The following is a 15178-nucleotide window of genomic DNA, read 5'->3' on the forward strand; positions in this document are numbered from 1 at the left end:
CCCTCCTCTTTCAGCTCCAATGAGTATCAATCTTTGTAGTCTGCCCTCAGAAGGGAGAGTTTCCAAGCCTCTCTCTAACCTGGTGGTCAAAAATCTGTATCTGTTTTCTTGGCTAATTCCTGACTGTTTCGGTGAGCTTCACCGGGCTTACTGAGCTTCAGCACCTCTGGTAAGCTATGAAAGCATGTAATTGGGGTTGGGTGATGGGAAATCCTAGGGATAAAAGAAAAATAGAAAAGCAGGGAGAGGGGAACCTCAGGCACCTCAGCAATAATGGGGTGGTTAACTCCTCATGGGCATTTTAAGGAACCATGCCCTCAGGTCAACAAAAGAACCACAGAAAACAAGCTCAGAATATCTTTTGCACTTCTGAAACTAAAATTCAGACCCAACCGTACTGCCTAGATGAAGGAAGTACAGCAACTCAGATCACACCCTTTGTTAGCTACGGAAGAACTCTGACGTCAGCAGCAGGTTGAAGTGCTCCAGGATTGGCACTTCAGCCGACAAAGCTCTGAGACAAACGTCCAGCATGCTCTGTAGGTCTCTGCTCACACACCAGATGCTGCTGTAGAGGACAGCAGGGCCTGCAGCCAACTGCCACTGACCTGATCTCGTCCCGACTTGTGCGACGTCATGTGGCGGTCCAGCTGTGTTCTATACGCAAACGTGTAACTGCAGAGGGAGCAACTGAAGTTATCCTCGTTCTTTTCATGGCGGTATTTAATGTGTTCCTTCAGAGAGGTGAAGCGTTTGTACCCTCTGTCACAGTACGGGCAAGTGAGCAGCTGGGAAAATGCATCGGGCGTTCCTGCACAGGAGACACAACATGGTGTATTGAAATGAGATGTAAACTCTGAACTCAACCAACACTGACAGACACGGTCTACATTCATACATATGGCTGTAAGAAAACGTGCAGCTGCTGGAAAGCTCCATCTGGTTTAGAAAAGGAACAATGACTGTTCGTACTCTTTCTTCGGGTATTATGTTACTGACTGCGGTAGGGTGCAGCTGTCCCAGCGTGTGCTGCAGGATGTCAGCAGTGACATTCCCCAGAACCACACCTCTGTCCCCACACAGCACCAGAGCCTCTGCACGTGTCTCTGATGAGAAAGTACTCTGACCACTGTAACACATGGTTTTAGACCTAGCAATCTCTGTAGGCCTGGTTAGCCCTAGCACTAGCAACCCTGAAATCACGTTCACAAAACAAGTCTAGCACTGCGACACTTAATGGTCACCCTATTTCCAGATCCTGAGGAATGAGCAATATTTTTAGGTTGCAGAGAATGATTTTCTTGTCTCTTAACACAAAATTGTAAGAGAAAGGAGAACAGAAACACAGCTGATATTCTTTATAGTTATGCTTAACTATGTAGGACATACTATATGCAGGAGAAGCAGAGACAGAGAGAAAGATATCTTTCTGAGAGACAGAAAGAAGAGATACCCAATGTGATGCCATAAATACGATTCTAATACAATCTATGGGATTTATTCTATTGGCTTCTGTGAAGTTATTTCTGTACCAGCAAAAAGTGAAATCAGATTGAAGCTGGATATTAATTTGACAGGAATATTTCTGAGAAGTCATCATTTATGAAGCTTTAACTCCATTTTTTCTTATCAGCATTTTGTTATCCCCCACATATAGTAACTTATTCTATGCTAGAAAAGATTTTTTTCTGAGATTGAAAAAACATCTTACTTTACAGATTAATGGAAAAAGTGCTTCCAGAAATGCAGGGTTCGCAGTACTGGATCACACTACCTGTTTACAAGGTCTGGTAACGTTCAATGACCACGATTCAAGGGAAATGGAAAGCAGATTTTGCATCAAAGCATCTATCCATTGGACTGAGTGACAGTACGAGAGGAAAGTGGAACATCTGCACAGATTATTACTTTATGATTTGAATCGTGAGGTGCAAACTGGGGTACAGATTGTCATTTGATGTCGCTGAACTATCAGCAATTATTAATACTGATAAAATTAACCGGTAGTTCCTGAAGTACTTCTGACTTATCTATCTTCATGACATCTTCCAGCAGTTATTGCCACAGATTGCGTATGTGCTCCATACAGTAGCAATCCCTATTTGTGTGGGATTTCCTGCCATTTTCACTGAACATGCCATTGCTTTCGCAACAGTGAAGAGTCAGACCAGTTTTCTTTATCACATAGAAATAAGAACTTTTCTGTCACATGGGATCTTTTCCCCTTCTTATGGGAACAAGCTGATAACACTCATACTTCACTGTTTTTGGGCTGTTCTAACCATTTCAGTTTCTGTTTCTCCATGACTAAGTAAAATGAACACATGCTCATGTGTGGATACAGCATGCTCCCATTCCGTTCATTTTTTACATCTACAATTCAATTCATACGACACAAATTTCAGCACAAGGACACAGATTTCAGCACAAACACAAGTCAGTGGAAATGTCACAAGCACAACCTAAATTCTGTTTCCATTGGAGCAAATGCTGAAATGGCAGAGGTTTCACAAAGCCCAGTGCTAAATACTCCGATGCTCTGTCACCTCACTTGTCCCTCCCCTGCTTTGGAGGAATCCATCTTTACCAAATATCACTACATTTCTGGCATTTTCTCTTCCAAATAATTCAAACACTGAGCATCATTGTTCAGCATTGTGACTTTCAGAGCACTTCCATCTGAACCTACAGAGTCAGGTACAATTTCAATTATTAATGCTAAAGTGTATTTTTAATGATTACATGGAAATCATTGCAAGTCTGTAAAACTAACGTGACAAGCTGTGCCACTGCAACTACAGATTAAAATTTTAAAAAACTTCAAAATGCTACTGTTAAGAATATATCTTAATTGAATTTTACTAAACGTGAGGTAAATCACAAAATCTTGGAAACTCATGTCCTATTTATGAAATATATAGGCAGGTACTCAGTTCACATTTCTTAAATATATTCTTTTTTATTACTAAAATGTCTAATAACAGAAGACCTCTGAGAGAGCGGGACAAATATGTCAGCAGCACCCCTTTCAGTGCTCTCCCTTAGACTCCAGTAAACTAATACAGCCACAATGACACCTTTTGTTCAAATATGGACTTTTTTAATAAACAACTGGATCAGAACATCTCCAAACCATTTAGGTAGGGTGTTATTTTCAACTCAGTGTTTCACAGAGAATTAACTAAGAACAAAAACAAGTCATAATCAAATAAAAACTTTCTTATTCCAGTATGAAACAATATTTTCAAAGTCTACTGGAAAGGCAGTATTTCTCAGTGGGTTTCCATTAAGAATCATATGAATATTTTTGTGTAAGTAATATTTCAATTTTCTCTGTCATTGTCTTTTTGGGAAAATAACCCCAATGTATTTACCAGAGATTGATTTTACTTCCAACTACCATTTAGGTACCCATACAACTGACTCCCAGTGCATGTCTTGCTTCACAAAATCAAGTATCATGTGTTGTTGTCTTTCAAAGCACAACAGAACTCTGGGATCAAGTGCTTAACATAATTTATTTTGTACGAACTAACTGGTGGCATATTTACCATTTTCATCCTGACCACTAGCTTCTGGTGTGCCTTGTCTCTGGTCCTCCTCAGGTGCTTCAGGGTAAATAACAGCTGTATCTTCTTGTTGAAGGAATTCTTCAACATTAGGGTCATGGTTCTGTTCATTTTCTGCATCAGAATCACATTCATCTTCTTTTACTAAGAGCAAAAAACCAACATACAAGATGTCAAATGAAAACTTAAAAAAAAAAAAGGAAAAGAGATCAATAACTCACATTTCCAAATCAACCTCTGTCCAAGGATTTCACAGCTCCTTACAAATACTAGCATAGGTTAAGCTCCTTAAGGTATAGGAACATACAGAGTTTTAACACAGAGAAACAGTGACATAATGACAATTAAAAAAATGACTAAAAGCACAGTTTGCATTCTTTGCAGAATTTGCAAAAATGCATTCTTTAACCCAATGCATTTTGCACCTTACGTTTATCTCCCCTAAAATTCTTAAATGCAGCACATATCATCATTTAGGCCTTTTAGTTTGAAAGACAGCTTAACATCTTGCTTCCTACATCTGGAAAAGTCTGTCCTGGTTTGATTCTGATACTGAAGTTCCACATTTCATTTGGCTTTCTGTATAATCAGTACAAGTAGAGGAGTGGAAAAGAAGATAAGTACCAGCTTACATTTGTTTTGGTGTATTCCTTACTAGTTTAAAACACAACCTACTGGCCTGTAGTTGTATTCTCCCAATAAGACCAGTGTTATGTCCCCTTTTGTTCTCATTGCTGAAGCTGTGGCAGACAAGCTATAAGAATAAGGGAAACAGATAAACAAACAAATACCTGTACATCCAACTTCATCTGACTGAGCTTCAGGCCCCAGGATTTCCTTTGTTTCTTTTCCTGCTGAAATATTACATTTCAGAAAAAGAACAACAAATACTCCAAAAAATAAAAAATAAAAAAATAAAGCTCCAAACCAACACCCTCAAACAATAACAACAACAACAACAAAACACAACAGAACCACATACCCACAAGTGTAATGTATTTGAGGAGCTATTTCTACAGCATTTTTTTTCCACTTCTCTAATTGCATTAAAGGACAACCTACTTTAAAAAATATGGATTCCACATTTCTCCAGCATAATTGGTTGAACCACAGAGATATTTTACCGTGAAAGAAATTAAATTTTCAAAGGAAGCCACACTACACAGTAGACATTAGGGCAGCATTTGAAGACAGGTGAAGACAGGTAAAGACTAGGACAGTGTGTTCCTCCAGCAAATATGGAATGAGCTATTTAAATGAAGCTAACTGATACACTGAACATCATTTTCCAAAAACAGAGTATCATAAAAATATTAAATTTACTTCATTATTTTCATTTAGCAGTTTTTGGAAACAGTTGATGATTTGCAGGTCATGTCTGCAAAGCTGCACGCTACTTTCCCTTTCTTCAGAGAAACATAGAAAGGCTTTGGAGTATACAGTGAAACGGTACCATTTTTTTCACTCCTTTATCTGTTAGTACACTATGTTGCTGTATGCAAACAGCATAGCAGTCAGTAGCAGCCAATAGTCATAGCTTTATTTTGGAGATGGTACGTGCTTCAGAGCCTATAGAGCAAAGAAAGACTCTTACGTGATTTTAGATGCTAGAATGCATGACTGGCAGGATCCAAGATGCCAACTGTTATATTTTTATTTACATTACTTCACTCTCATTCAGTGCAGGGAAAAATTTTTGGCATGCTCAGTCACAACTGCAGAACGAACCAGATTTAAATATAGGAAAAGCCAATTCCTCCTTTATATGTGAGATGAGAAATCCTAGGTCAAGCTTGATTTCCCAGATACAAATGGCTTCCTTAAAGGAAAAGACTCTTAGTTTGGTCTACCTTTACAAAACCCACCAGACTTACGAGGGAAAGGAGGGGAAGTTCTATCTGCAGATAGTCACAAACAAACAAAAAAGGCAAAAAGGAAACTGTAAGACATAAATCTTTCATTGATTTGAATTAGCATCTGAAAAAAAAACTCTCCACAGTACAAAAAACATTAGTCAATAACTGACTGTGAAGTAATTGTATTTTTGGCTCCTGTACCACAGGCTTTGTTCAGAATACGTATGGCAGTCGATGGCAGGCAATGAAAATTCAAATCCAAAATTTCATTTCTTAAAAATATTTATGATACCAACTACACTATTTTTCTTCCTAAAAAAGTTTGTGATTTTTCCCCATTATGAAATAGACTATGAGGAACAGAGCTACTATCTGTAAGTTATTACCTATAGGGGCTTAAATTATAGTGTCTCTAGCAAGTTCCATTCTACTGCTGGCAAGCAGCAGGAGGACTGAGCAAGTTCCTTGCACTGGGTGGGAATACGGACACACAGCCACACTCTTATGCATCTCTACAGCACCCGGTAGAGCCATCGAATTAGATCTAGTCAGCCACTCAGAAACCACAACCAAGTGAAAAATGGCTTCTTTAAGGCCACTGAGCTTTGCTTGGCCCTGCCATAGACACCTCAGCATGGCAGCACTACTTGGCTCTGTTCTGTGCAGCATCCGATCATTTCTCCTGAACTGCTGCTCAGGGATACAGGGGACTTTCAGAGCTAAATGCTGCTAATTTCCACCATACATGACACTACCACGATGTCACAAGCTGACTGTAAGGATCCGGAGATGGGTAAGATAACTCACTAGAAAAACTGAAAATTTGGTTGTAAGCAGAAAACTTGGTCAAGTTGATGCCATGAACATTTAACCTCCCCTCAAATGTAATTAATACAAAATAGTGCAGCAGCCTTCACTAGCAATCCATCACACTGAGAGAACACAATCCTACTGTACGTAAGCTCAACCTAACATGTTATATGTTAAAGGTATTTTGAATTCCAGAAGGACCTTACACGTAAACATAATTTCATTGGTTCTGAAAGTTTATTTCACTGCTGGCACATTTTTTTTTAACTGTTAATTTTTCAAACCTAGCTTAGTTCCAGGCCTGAGATCTCCAGATTCCCTAAATACTCAAATACATAACTAGTATTTTTTTCAAGTTTATTAACATAACGAGTCAATGGGGTTTGACATTTCCTTTCTTAATTGTAGCAGAGGGTTTAGTCTAACCTACAGCAAAAAGAGCTCACATCACAGCATCACTGCACACACGAATGCTGGCACCCCGCCAGCAGCTGGTGCCGGATACACGTGGTTCACTTCTTCAAACCGGCGTGACTGCTTCAGTTAAACCTCTGGAGATACACACCTTATATTTAAACCACCTGTTCTGAAGGTCTTGTAGAAGTTCAGTTAGAATGACTGGAAACGGAAGGAAACTAATCTGATCAAGAGATGTTACGTGTGTTCCTATTCTCGTGCTTTTGCGAACCGAAGAAATGTGTAGAAAACCCATTCTGCCAAGTCCAACTACAAGTAGGGACTTTCAGTACTAATCCAATGATAAAAAACAACTTACTGAAACTGCATGTTCTCTAAAGACAATTGCCACTCTCAGTGACAGTGTCAGCACAGCACTGACACTACCCCAGCACTGCTCCCTTTGAGATGAAGATCACGTATTCAATACTCTACTCTTAGGATTTCTAATGTACAACCAGGACTGATGATGTGATTTTCAGCTTGCACCTTTCTTTCAATGAAAGCCATAAAAAAGTAAATAGAGTTTTACCATGGCAAATCAAAGCTCCATGAAACATAATTTAGCCTTCATTTTTCTCACGCAGCCTTTGCCAGAGGTTCAAACAATCTATTTTAAAAAACCTTACTATCAGATAAAAAAAATCCTCCTGGCTGCTACAAAAGGGGCTTCAGAACTCGTCATTTTTACATAAGAAATTTACAGTAATTTCAGTAAGCCTCTAAGACAGTCATCTGTCTGATGGAAGCCTGGCTGAGTAACCAATGACCAAGGCAGAGAGAATCTCATTCTCACTACACAATTACAGTAGAGTTTGATTCAAATGCTTCATTTTAGTCAACAAATCTTAATTAAAATGGCACGTTTGAGAAGAAGATTTTCATTTATTAAGAAAATAAAGTATAGCACAATAATTACATGTTTATCACTTCTAATCATTTCAGTAACAAAGTAACCAAAAAATTCTATCCAGTCTTCTCAGAAACATTACAGAGCACCATCAGTGAAAACGAACGTACCTTCATCTTCCCAGCAGCTGTTTGTGCTCCCTTCCCTCTCACTGTTTTCTGGTAACACGGTGTGGTCTGTTGGCAAGTCATCTTCTGGCACACTTGCATCGCAGTCTGCTGCATCAGTTATACTTTCTTCTTCCACTATATGCAATTTATCTTCGTCATCTGAATCTGAGTTTGCTTCTATCACGTTATTGTAATTGGTGACTGTGGACAGACAAAAAGCGAAATACTGATCAATACACTCTTAATTTACTGCAGAAAACTCCAAAGCCTTCAGTGCTGTAGCCAGAAGCTACATCTAGGGCATCTCTATGGAGTCACATCATTAATTTTTTTTTCCCTATGTGGACAGCAGCAGCTTGAGAGCAACCTGGACATAATGGCGGCACAGGAGAAGGCACCTGCAGGCCGCTGGGCTTCTGCCACGGCCAGGAACCAGGAGACTGCAGCACATGCGGCCCAGCATGAGGCTGCACCAGGTCATTATAGTTACCAACGACCAAATCAAAAGAGCTCCCTGGCTGCGGGAGCCCTTTGGTGGTTGCAGAACCACAGCTGAGATGCACACAGCCGCAGGACTCTGCAACCCCTGCCTACTGGCACTGCCAGCACACCACAAGACAGACTGGTTGTCTCACGTGAACCCGGCTTATTAATGCAGATAAATAGGAGATTCAACTCCAGCTCTTCTGAAGTTAGTTGTTCTTTCTTCCTTCTTTTTTCAAAGATAGTCTAGTCATTTAAAAACGCATTTAAGCAGGGAAAGTGAGTAGCATTATGAATGGACAAGCCGCTATCTCATTTCCTCCCCATTTGGGAGACAAATGTCCCATCTCAAATATGCATAAGCATGACAAAAGAGCCTTTTGAATCTAAAATAATCATGTTTCCATATTTTATACATGTAGCATTATTTGAAAAATGTACTATGCACCCTAATTCATGGTATCAAGCTATTCCAAGGTAACAAATCTAGATAAAATTGCCTAAATACTCGTATTTGACCCATTTCTATCAAGAAATTGATTCTCACTTAATATTCTGTAACGGATTCTGCAAAGTAAAAAGGTACTGAGGTAACGTAGTGTGAAAGGTAAGACATGCATAGACACCCTCACCACAGCAGAAGAGATTTATGAATTTCCATGCATGAAAAGTGTAAATGCAAGTTTTAAAAAGGTCAAGAACAGACAAGAAATACAAGGAGGACATGGAAAAATCCTTTTGTCCTGTTGGCAGTGATGCTTACACATGGAGGACTGTGACTAGAAAACCCTGACACACAGACTTTTACCACAGGCAAAGGAGATGAATAACAGTAGAGATCAAAATTCACATGCAATATATATGCAGATATATGTTATATATACAGGTAAATGTTCAGATTTCAGTTACAAAGATAACTAATTCTTGAATTTTTTTTTTTTTTAATTTCCCTGTTTGGTTTGGGAAATTAAGTAGAGCTCCTTATATTAAGTTTAAAGTGTTTTGCAGGGAAGATGAAAAACTAATCAGAAAGAGAGCACGCTTTGACTCTGAGGCCCAGCGCTGCGAGGATCCGGCCTCCTCATCTCAAATCACACCGACCCCACATGTTCCTTTCAGTCCCATCAGCCAGTGGTGTTCCCAAAGCCTCCTTTACAGGAAGCATGCCAGAACCAGAGCCCTCGTTATGTGTTTGGTATTTCCCTCCGAGCCATTCAGCACAAATGCTTGAAAGCATTTAATTAATCTTGCCATAGCTGGGCGATGGTGTTTCCATTTTACAGACAAGAAACTGACTACTTAAAACTGAGAGGATTCTGTCAGCAATTCTGGCATTACCACATCCGTCTAAGGCCTCTGGGGTCTCACTTTACAGAAGACTTCACGTTCCTATAGTGATTCACACGTCCAAAGCACAGAGGTGCTCAGGCCAGATGCAGTGTGCTCAAAGCCCAGGTAGCTGGGGTGGCACCTGGGAACAGATCACCTCCAGAATACGGGACCTTCCCAAACCACCTAACTGCTCCGTGACAGAGAGAGAATGAAATCCAGCTTCCCAGTGGTGCCTTCAGACCCTCAGAGGGCCTGCTTTTGACTGCTGCAGCCCTCTACTTCAATTACCGTGCTTTGCAGCAATTAAGGCAAGGGTTCTGGAGACAAGGGCTTCCTTTAATAAACATCCTTGATTCATTCTCCGAGCACCATTCCTCTTGTGAAAAATTTATGTGATCGCATAATTAAAGATCTTATCATTATGCATACATGCAAGGGACAAATTAAAACCCTTTGAACAATCTCCATTCTGACATTTTCCAACTTTTTGCGAATGCTTGACTTTCAAAGTCAAGTGTTTGATTTCAAAGAATACATTAATAGAAACGATGTCTTAAAAACAATCAAACTCCGTAATGTTCTGTATTTTTAACTAATTGAAATTAAAATCCCATTACGTTGTAGCACACTGGTGCATGCGTGGCATTCCCTCACTGCAGGGTAGAGAGGCTTTGCAGAGAGATCTGGACAAATTGGAAGGCTGGGCAGTCCACTACCACATGGTATTAAACTAGAACAAGTGTTGGATTCTGCATCTGGGATGGGGCAGCCCTGGACGTATGCAGACTGGAGGATCCCATGGAAAGGGATGTGGAGGCTCTGGTTGATGGCAAGGTGAATGTGTGCCAGCAGTGTCCCCTAGCAGTCAAAGGGCCACCCGTGCCCTGGGTTGCACCAGGCCCAGCACTGCCAGCAGGAGAGGGAGGGGTTGTCCCATTCTGTTGCTTCATCTGAAGCACTGGGTGCAGTTCAGGCAGCACCATATCAAAAGCACATAAAATAACTAGAGAGCATCCAAAGGAGGGCTGCAAAGATTGGGAAAGATCTGGAGGGTAAGGCATGAAGAATGGCTGAGGGCCCTTAAATAAATACCAATTATTATATCATTACTACTTCTGTAATAAAGATGAAACAATCATTAAAGACACATGAGAAATACATCTTATGAAGCATATTTTTTTATTGTTGTTGATTGATTTCTTGCTACACTGTCCTGATTCTTAAACCATAAATAAGTGTCTGTGGTTGAAACTTTCACTGCTTCTTTTTTATTTTTATTGCAAACAACTGCAAAGTGAATTGCAGAAAATGAGCTTTGCTTTCTGTACTTTTAGAGTCCTGAACGCTGGAAACACATGTGATGTTGTATCATTCTCACTGAAAAAGAAATGTGTTCAAATGGAATACAGGTTAAGGTTAAGCAGAGAAACATATTACTTGACTGGTTGAATGTAGCTATCAAATCACAATACACATCTGTAGTCAAATTCATACATGGTACATGAATGGAAAATAATCTTTAGTCCTCTGATTTCAAACCCATGTTCCCAGGAAATTTAAGGAGAAGACCAGCACTGCAGTCACTGAAGACTATAGGACTTGCAGTGATGAAAGCCTACAGGACTCACTTTTTCCATAGCAAGTACTATATTGGAAGATTCCCCCAAACGGCAAGTATAGGTGACAGTAGGAACCTGGCCACCACTCACCAGATCAGAATGACTAGACAAGGTGAATATTAATAGTTAGTTTACTTTACCATTCCCAACAAGAAGAATGCCCCAGTTAAGTCAGTAACACTCAAATTCTGATAGAAACTTTTATGTCCCAACAGGAAAAAAAAAAAACACGTGGTGGAACACATACAGGAATAATTTGAAATCAGGTGGCAATGGCACAGAACTGCACTCATAAACAGAAATGAATCTGTAATCTCTAATCTGTACTACCTGGACATGGAAGCCAACAGAGAGAACGGCCTTACCACTACAATTCTTTCTTCGTACTAACCAGCAGTCACTATATTTATATAGTGTCTGGGCCAAAATTCTTACTACCTGCCTTTTGTATACATCTTCTTGCTTAATCTGAAATCCTACCTGTTTCCATAGCAAACAAACAAACAAACAAAAAACAAATAAAAAGCAAACCAACAAGCTTTTCGGGATTTGAGAATTAACACAACCAACCTACAGTTGGACGCGTAATCAACACACTTAAGCTGCACGGACTCAGTATCTCAGCACTGAAAAGGCTGGAGATCCATAACAGTCTGTGAGTGATTCTGATCTTTCACAAATCCCTACTTCTAAAAGCTCTTTCAAGTCTAATAATAAATTTTGAAAACTCACTCAAGAGCACTGTTAGAGAAGAAACCTTTGATTCTACAAACTGGAACAGTTCCTGTGCTGTTTGAAGGGCATTCTTGGTTCATGGATTACTGCTCTGATGGGACACAATAATCTCTCAGAGACCATTTACTGTCTACCACTTCAACTGAAAATCTGCACCTATACATTCTTTTGCTTTAGCCTTAAAAATATTTTAGGCAAAATATACTGCAAAGGCAGAAACCAGGTAATTTAGCATGCAGTATTTTGGGGTATGCTATTAAGTTTATTACTACTGCTAAATGAAATGCTGTACTTTTATCACTTTGCCGATAAGCTGCCCAGCGTCTTTAGCACAGTTAGATCTTCCTGTTGTTGTCACATTTTCCAGTCAGTTTAACACACAGATTCAAAATTAATAAGTACCTTCTATGCAATAATACACACAGAACCTTGTTAGCATCAGATGTAGAAACATGGAAAAGCTTAAGGAAAGGGAAAGTGTATGTCGATGCCTTTCGATTAATTCTCCACCCATTTGCAACAGTCACTGTCTTTGGAATTCCTAAATGAGACATTGACTTCATGCCTATCAGCCTCATTTGCTATCTATTTACCTAATTACTTTTTAAATTCGCAAAAATGCACAGTATTCTGAGGCAAGCAGCTCCACAGCTATGTGTGCTTCCTTGCACAGCCCTTCTTTCTGTGAGTTCTTGTCCAATCCTTACTCACAGAGAAGCTGTTCATCATTGCTGTGCACCTATCTGGACCTTCTCCCGTTCTGCTGCATCCTTGCTCACATGTGGACAGATGACTGCATGCAGTATTCAGGATGCAGATGCAAATAGGGACAGCGGGAGAAACATATGCTGCTTTCTTCTCCATCCCTTGTCCAATGATGCAAGTAAAATGCTAGGACAGTGCACCCCACAGTACCCTCTACTTATTTGTTTTATCTACCTACATTTTTTTCTGCCATACAACCAGTTGGTTATTTAGAAACATTGCCATTGCCTTCCAAACCAGTGCAGGATCCCCTTGGTGGAATTATTCACTGCTTCCCAGCCCTGCCCCAGCCTCCCTTGGGCAGCAGGAAGACTTCCTGCAGCACTGGGACAGGCACTGGTGTGGCAGAGAGCAGCGGGAGCTGCACAAAACATCACCTGGGCAGCACACGCAGCAGCAAAAAGACTTTAAAATGAGATCTCATTATGTGGAAAGTGTGAGGAAAACGTATTACGCTTTTAATTAAATCACTCAAGGAAAAGAAAACTACCAAAAAAAAAAAAAAAAAAAGCCAGATTAGGTTCTCAGATAATCGATTTTAAATTTAATTTGAAAACCTATTTGCAATTTTCAGAACAGTCGTTCTCCTTTTAAAAGCAGTATATGCACTATAGCTGTGGAGAACAGAACAGTATGTTATATATAAAGGGTGACTCAGTGCTTATTTATATACATACACACATGTGAGCTGCCCGCACAGGAAAAAGGGAACTGGCTTCAGTTCCTTCCTCTGCCTGCAGGGATCAAACTTACATCTCCCACATGTGTTTACATAAATATATGAATATTTATACAAACGCAGGTCTAAATATTTACACCTACTAAGCGTGATTCTGATAATTTTGTTTAACTAATACAAATCTGTTTCAAGACATTTTTACACCACATAAGTGAACGCCAATTCCCACTCAAATGCAGCCTGACACACATCTTAAGTGAATATTCTGACGAAATAAAGCCCATAAAATCCAGTGCATTGGGGTACATAAATCGCCCCAAGACAGGTACTGAATTATTTGGTCTTTGGTCAATTCAAAGCAAGTTGAACATAGACACTTTGCAAAGGGCCTGCATACTGCTACACGCTCTACTGTGCACTACTGGAGCACTACTACGTGCTCTGGAAGGGAGGCTGGGTGGCAGGGTTGTGCCTACACAACACATGCTAAAGTCAGTGGTGTAAATACAAATTTTCTGCTCGCCAATTTTAAATCACGGATTTCAAATCAGGCAATATTTGAAGTCACAAATCCAAAGCTCTGCGTTCAATTCCTTTATCGACCTGGCAAAACCTGGAGCAAAGCCTGCTGACGGACAGTTCTGCAGCATCACGCTAATGGCCGCAGCTCTGGCACCAGGCTCTGTGATGACATAAGCTGCACTTGGAGCAAATCTGGCAATATATTCCAGCCTTGGTGATGACATTTTTGCTGCTTGCCTTTGTTAATCTGATCATTGGTCAGATGTAGAGTTTCCTCAGTCCCATAGGCACAATTACATCAGAGCAGGGCGGTTTGGTAGCACACTGCTCAGAAGCACAGCAGCAGCTGAAGTTCATCCTAGCGAGGTGGATGAATGCCAGGAGCAGTGACCAGGCAGTGCTGCTGCCTCATCTGCCACCCCTGGCATGAGGCTTCAGCCAACGCCCTGCTTTGCCCACAGCTAACATGAGCCCCGGGCACAAATATTCCCTATATCCCCAGCTATTCAGCTACGTACTTAAGGCATTCGATTTTACTTTTTTATCATTTCTGGGATGCTGAGCCCAACACTGAATCAGGAAAGGGATCTGAAAAGGAGTCCCACTGACTGTAAAGGCTTTGTAGGAATCTCTGCTGGTTCCGCTGTCCAGGGCAGCAAGACTGCATCCATGTGAGCGGGCAGGGAGCGGGGACGCAGACACAAATAGATGATGAACTTGTTTCCACGTGGTCTTTCAACAGAACTAGCTCTCCTCTGGTCTTGGGCTGACTGTTAGTGGCTGCAACACACCTAAGAGTGCTCCCAAATCAATGCACAGTGGAAGAAATAAGCGCCGACCTGATCTGAACAAAGACCCTGAAGGGTGTGCACCTGCAGCCACACATCTCTAGAAGGGACACACGGTTCTGTCTGCAGAGGCTCCAGGATAAAAATTTCTATTATTCATCCTTTATAACATCAATTAAATGAGACTGGTACCAAATTCTGTACCATCTGTTAGAGGGGAGAGACCTCTTGGGACATGTTGGGTCATCCAGTGGCAGAGCTGCTGGGGTACCCACACAGTTTTAGCTATCCACCCATCACCTGAGCAAATAGACAAACACTGCAAGCATTCTGTTTTGGTCCAATGATAATTTTAAAATATAGGAGAATATATGTTTATGCATGTATGCATACTCAGGTATGATAACCTAAAATTAGATTTGGAAATGTATACCTCTACCTAGACTATCATATAAAAATATTTGATTTTGAAATGTTTGACTTAGTAGGGCTACTTTGGAAAAGTGACTGAAGAATTGTAATGTTCAGCCCACTGCTTTGAGTC

General features: G+C 40.4%; 1 protein-coding gene across 6 annotated transcripts in view; it reads right to left on the minus strand.

The window, feature by feature from the left end:
• Positions 1–15178, minus strand: part of ZEB1 (zinc finger E-box binding homeobox 1) — a 105993-nt gene that overhangs the window by 12548 nt on the left and 78267 nt on the right. For 4 of the 6 annotated variants that reach the window (XM_040676250.2, NM_205131.2, XM_046918972.1 and 1 more), the window contains 4 exons: positions 7712–7912; positions 4361–4420; positions 3552–3713; positions 609–811 (listed from right to left, as the gene is read on the minus strand). In XM_040676250.2, coding sequence (XP_040532184.1) covers positions 609–638 — 30 coding nt within the window. In that variant the 5' untranslated portion in view covers positions 639–811; positions 3552–3713; positions 4361–4420; positions 7712–7912. Of the gene's footprint in view, positions 1–608; positions 812–3551; positions 3714–4360; positions 4424–7711; positions 7913–15178 lie in introns of all 6 variants that reach the window. The other 2 variants (XM_015281304.4, XM_046918969.1) reach the window with 1 other exon arrangement.

The sequence above is a fragment of the Gallus gallus genome, chromosome 2 (genome assembly GCF_016699485.2).
Source record: "Gallus gallus isolate bGalGal1 chromosome 2, bGalGal1.mat.broiler.GRCg7b, whole genome shotgun sequence".
Taxonomy (NCBI): domain Eukaryota; kingdom Metazoa; phylum Chordata; class Aves; order Galliformes; family Phasianidae; genus Gallus; species Gallus gallus.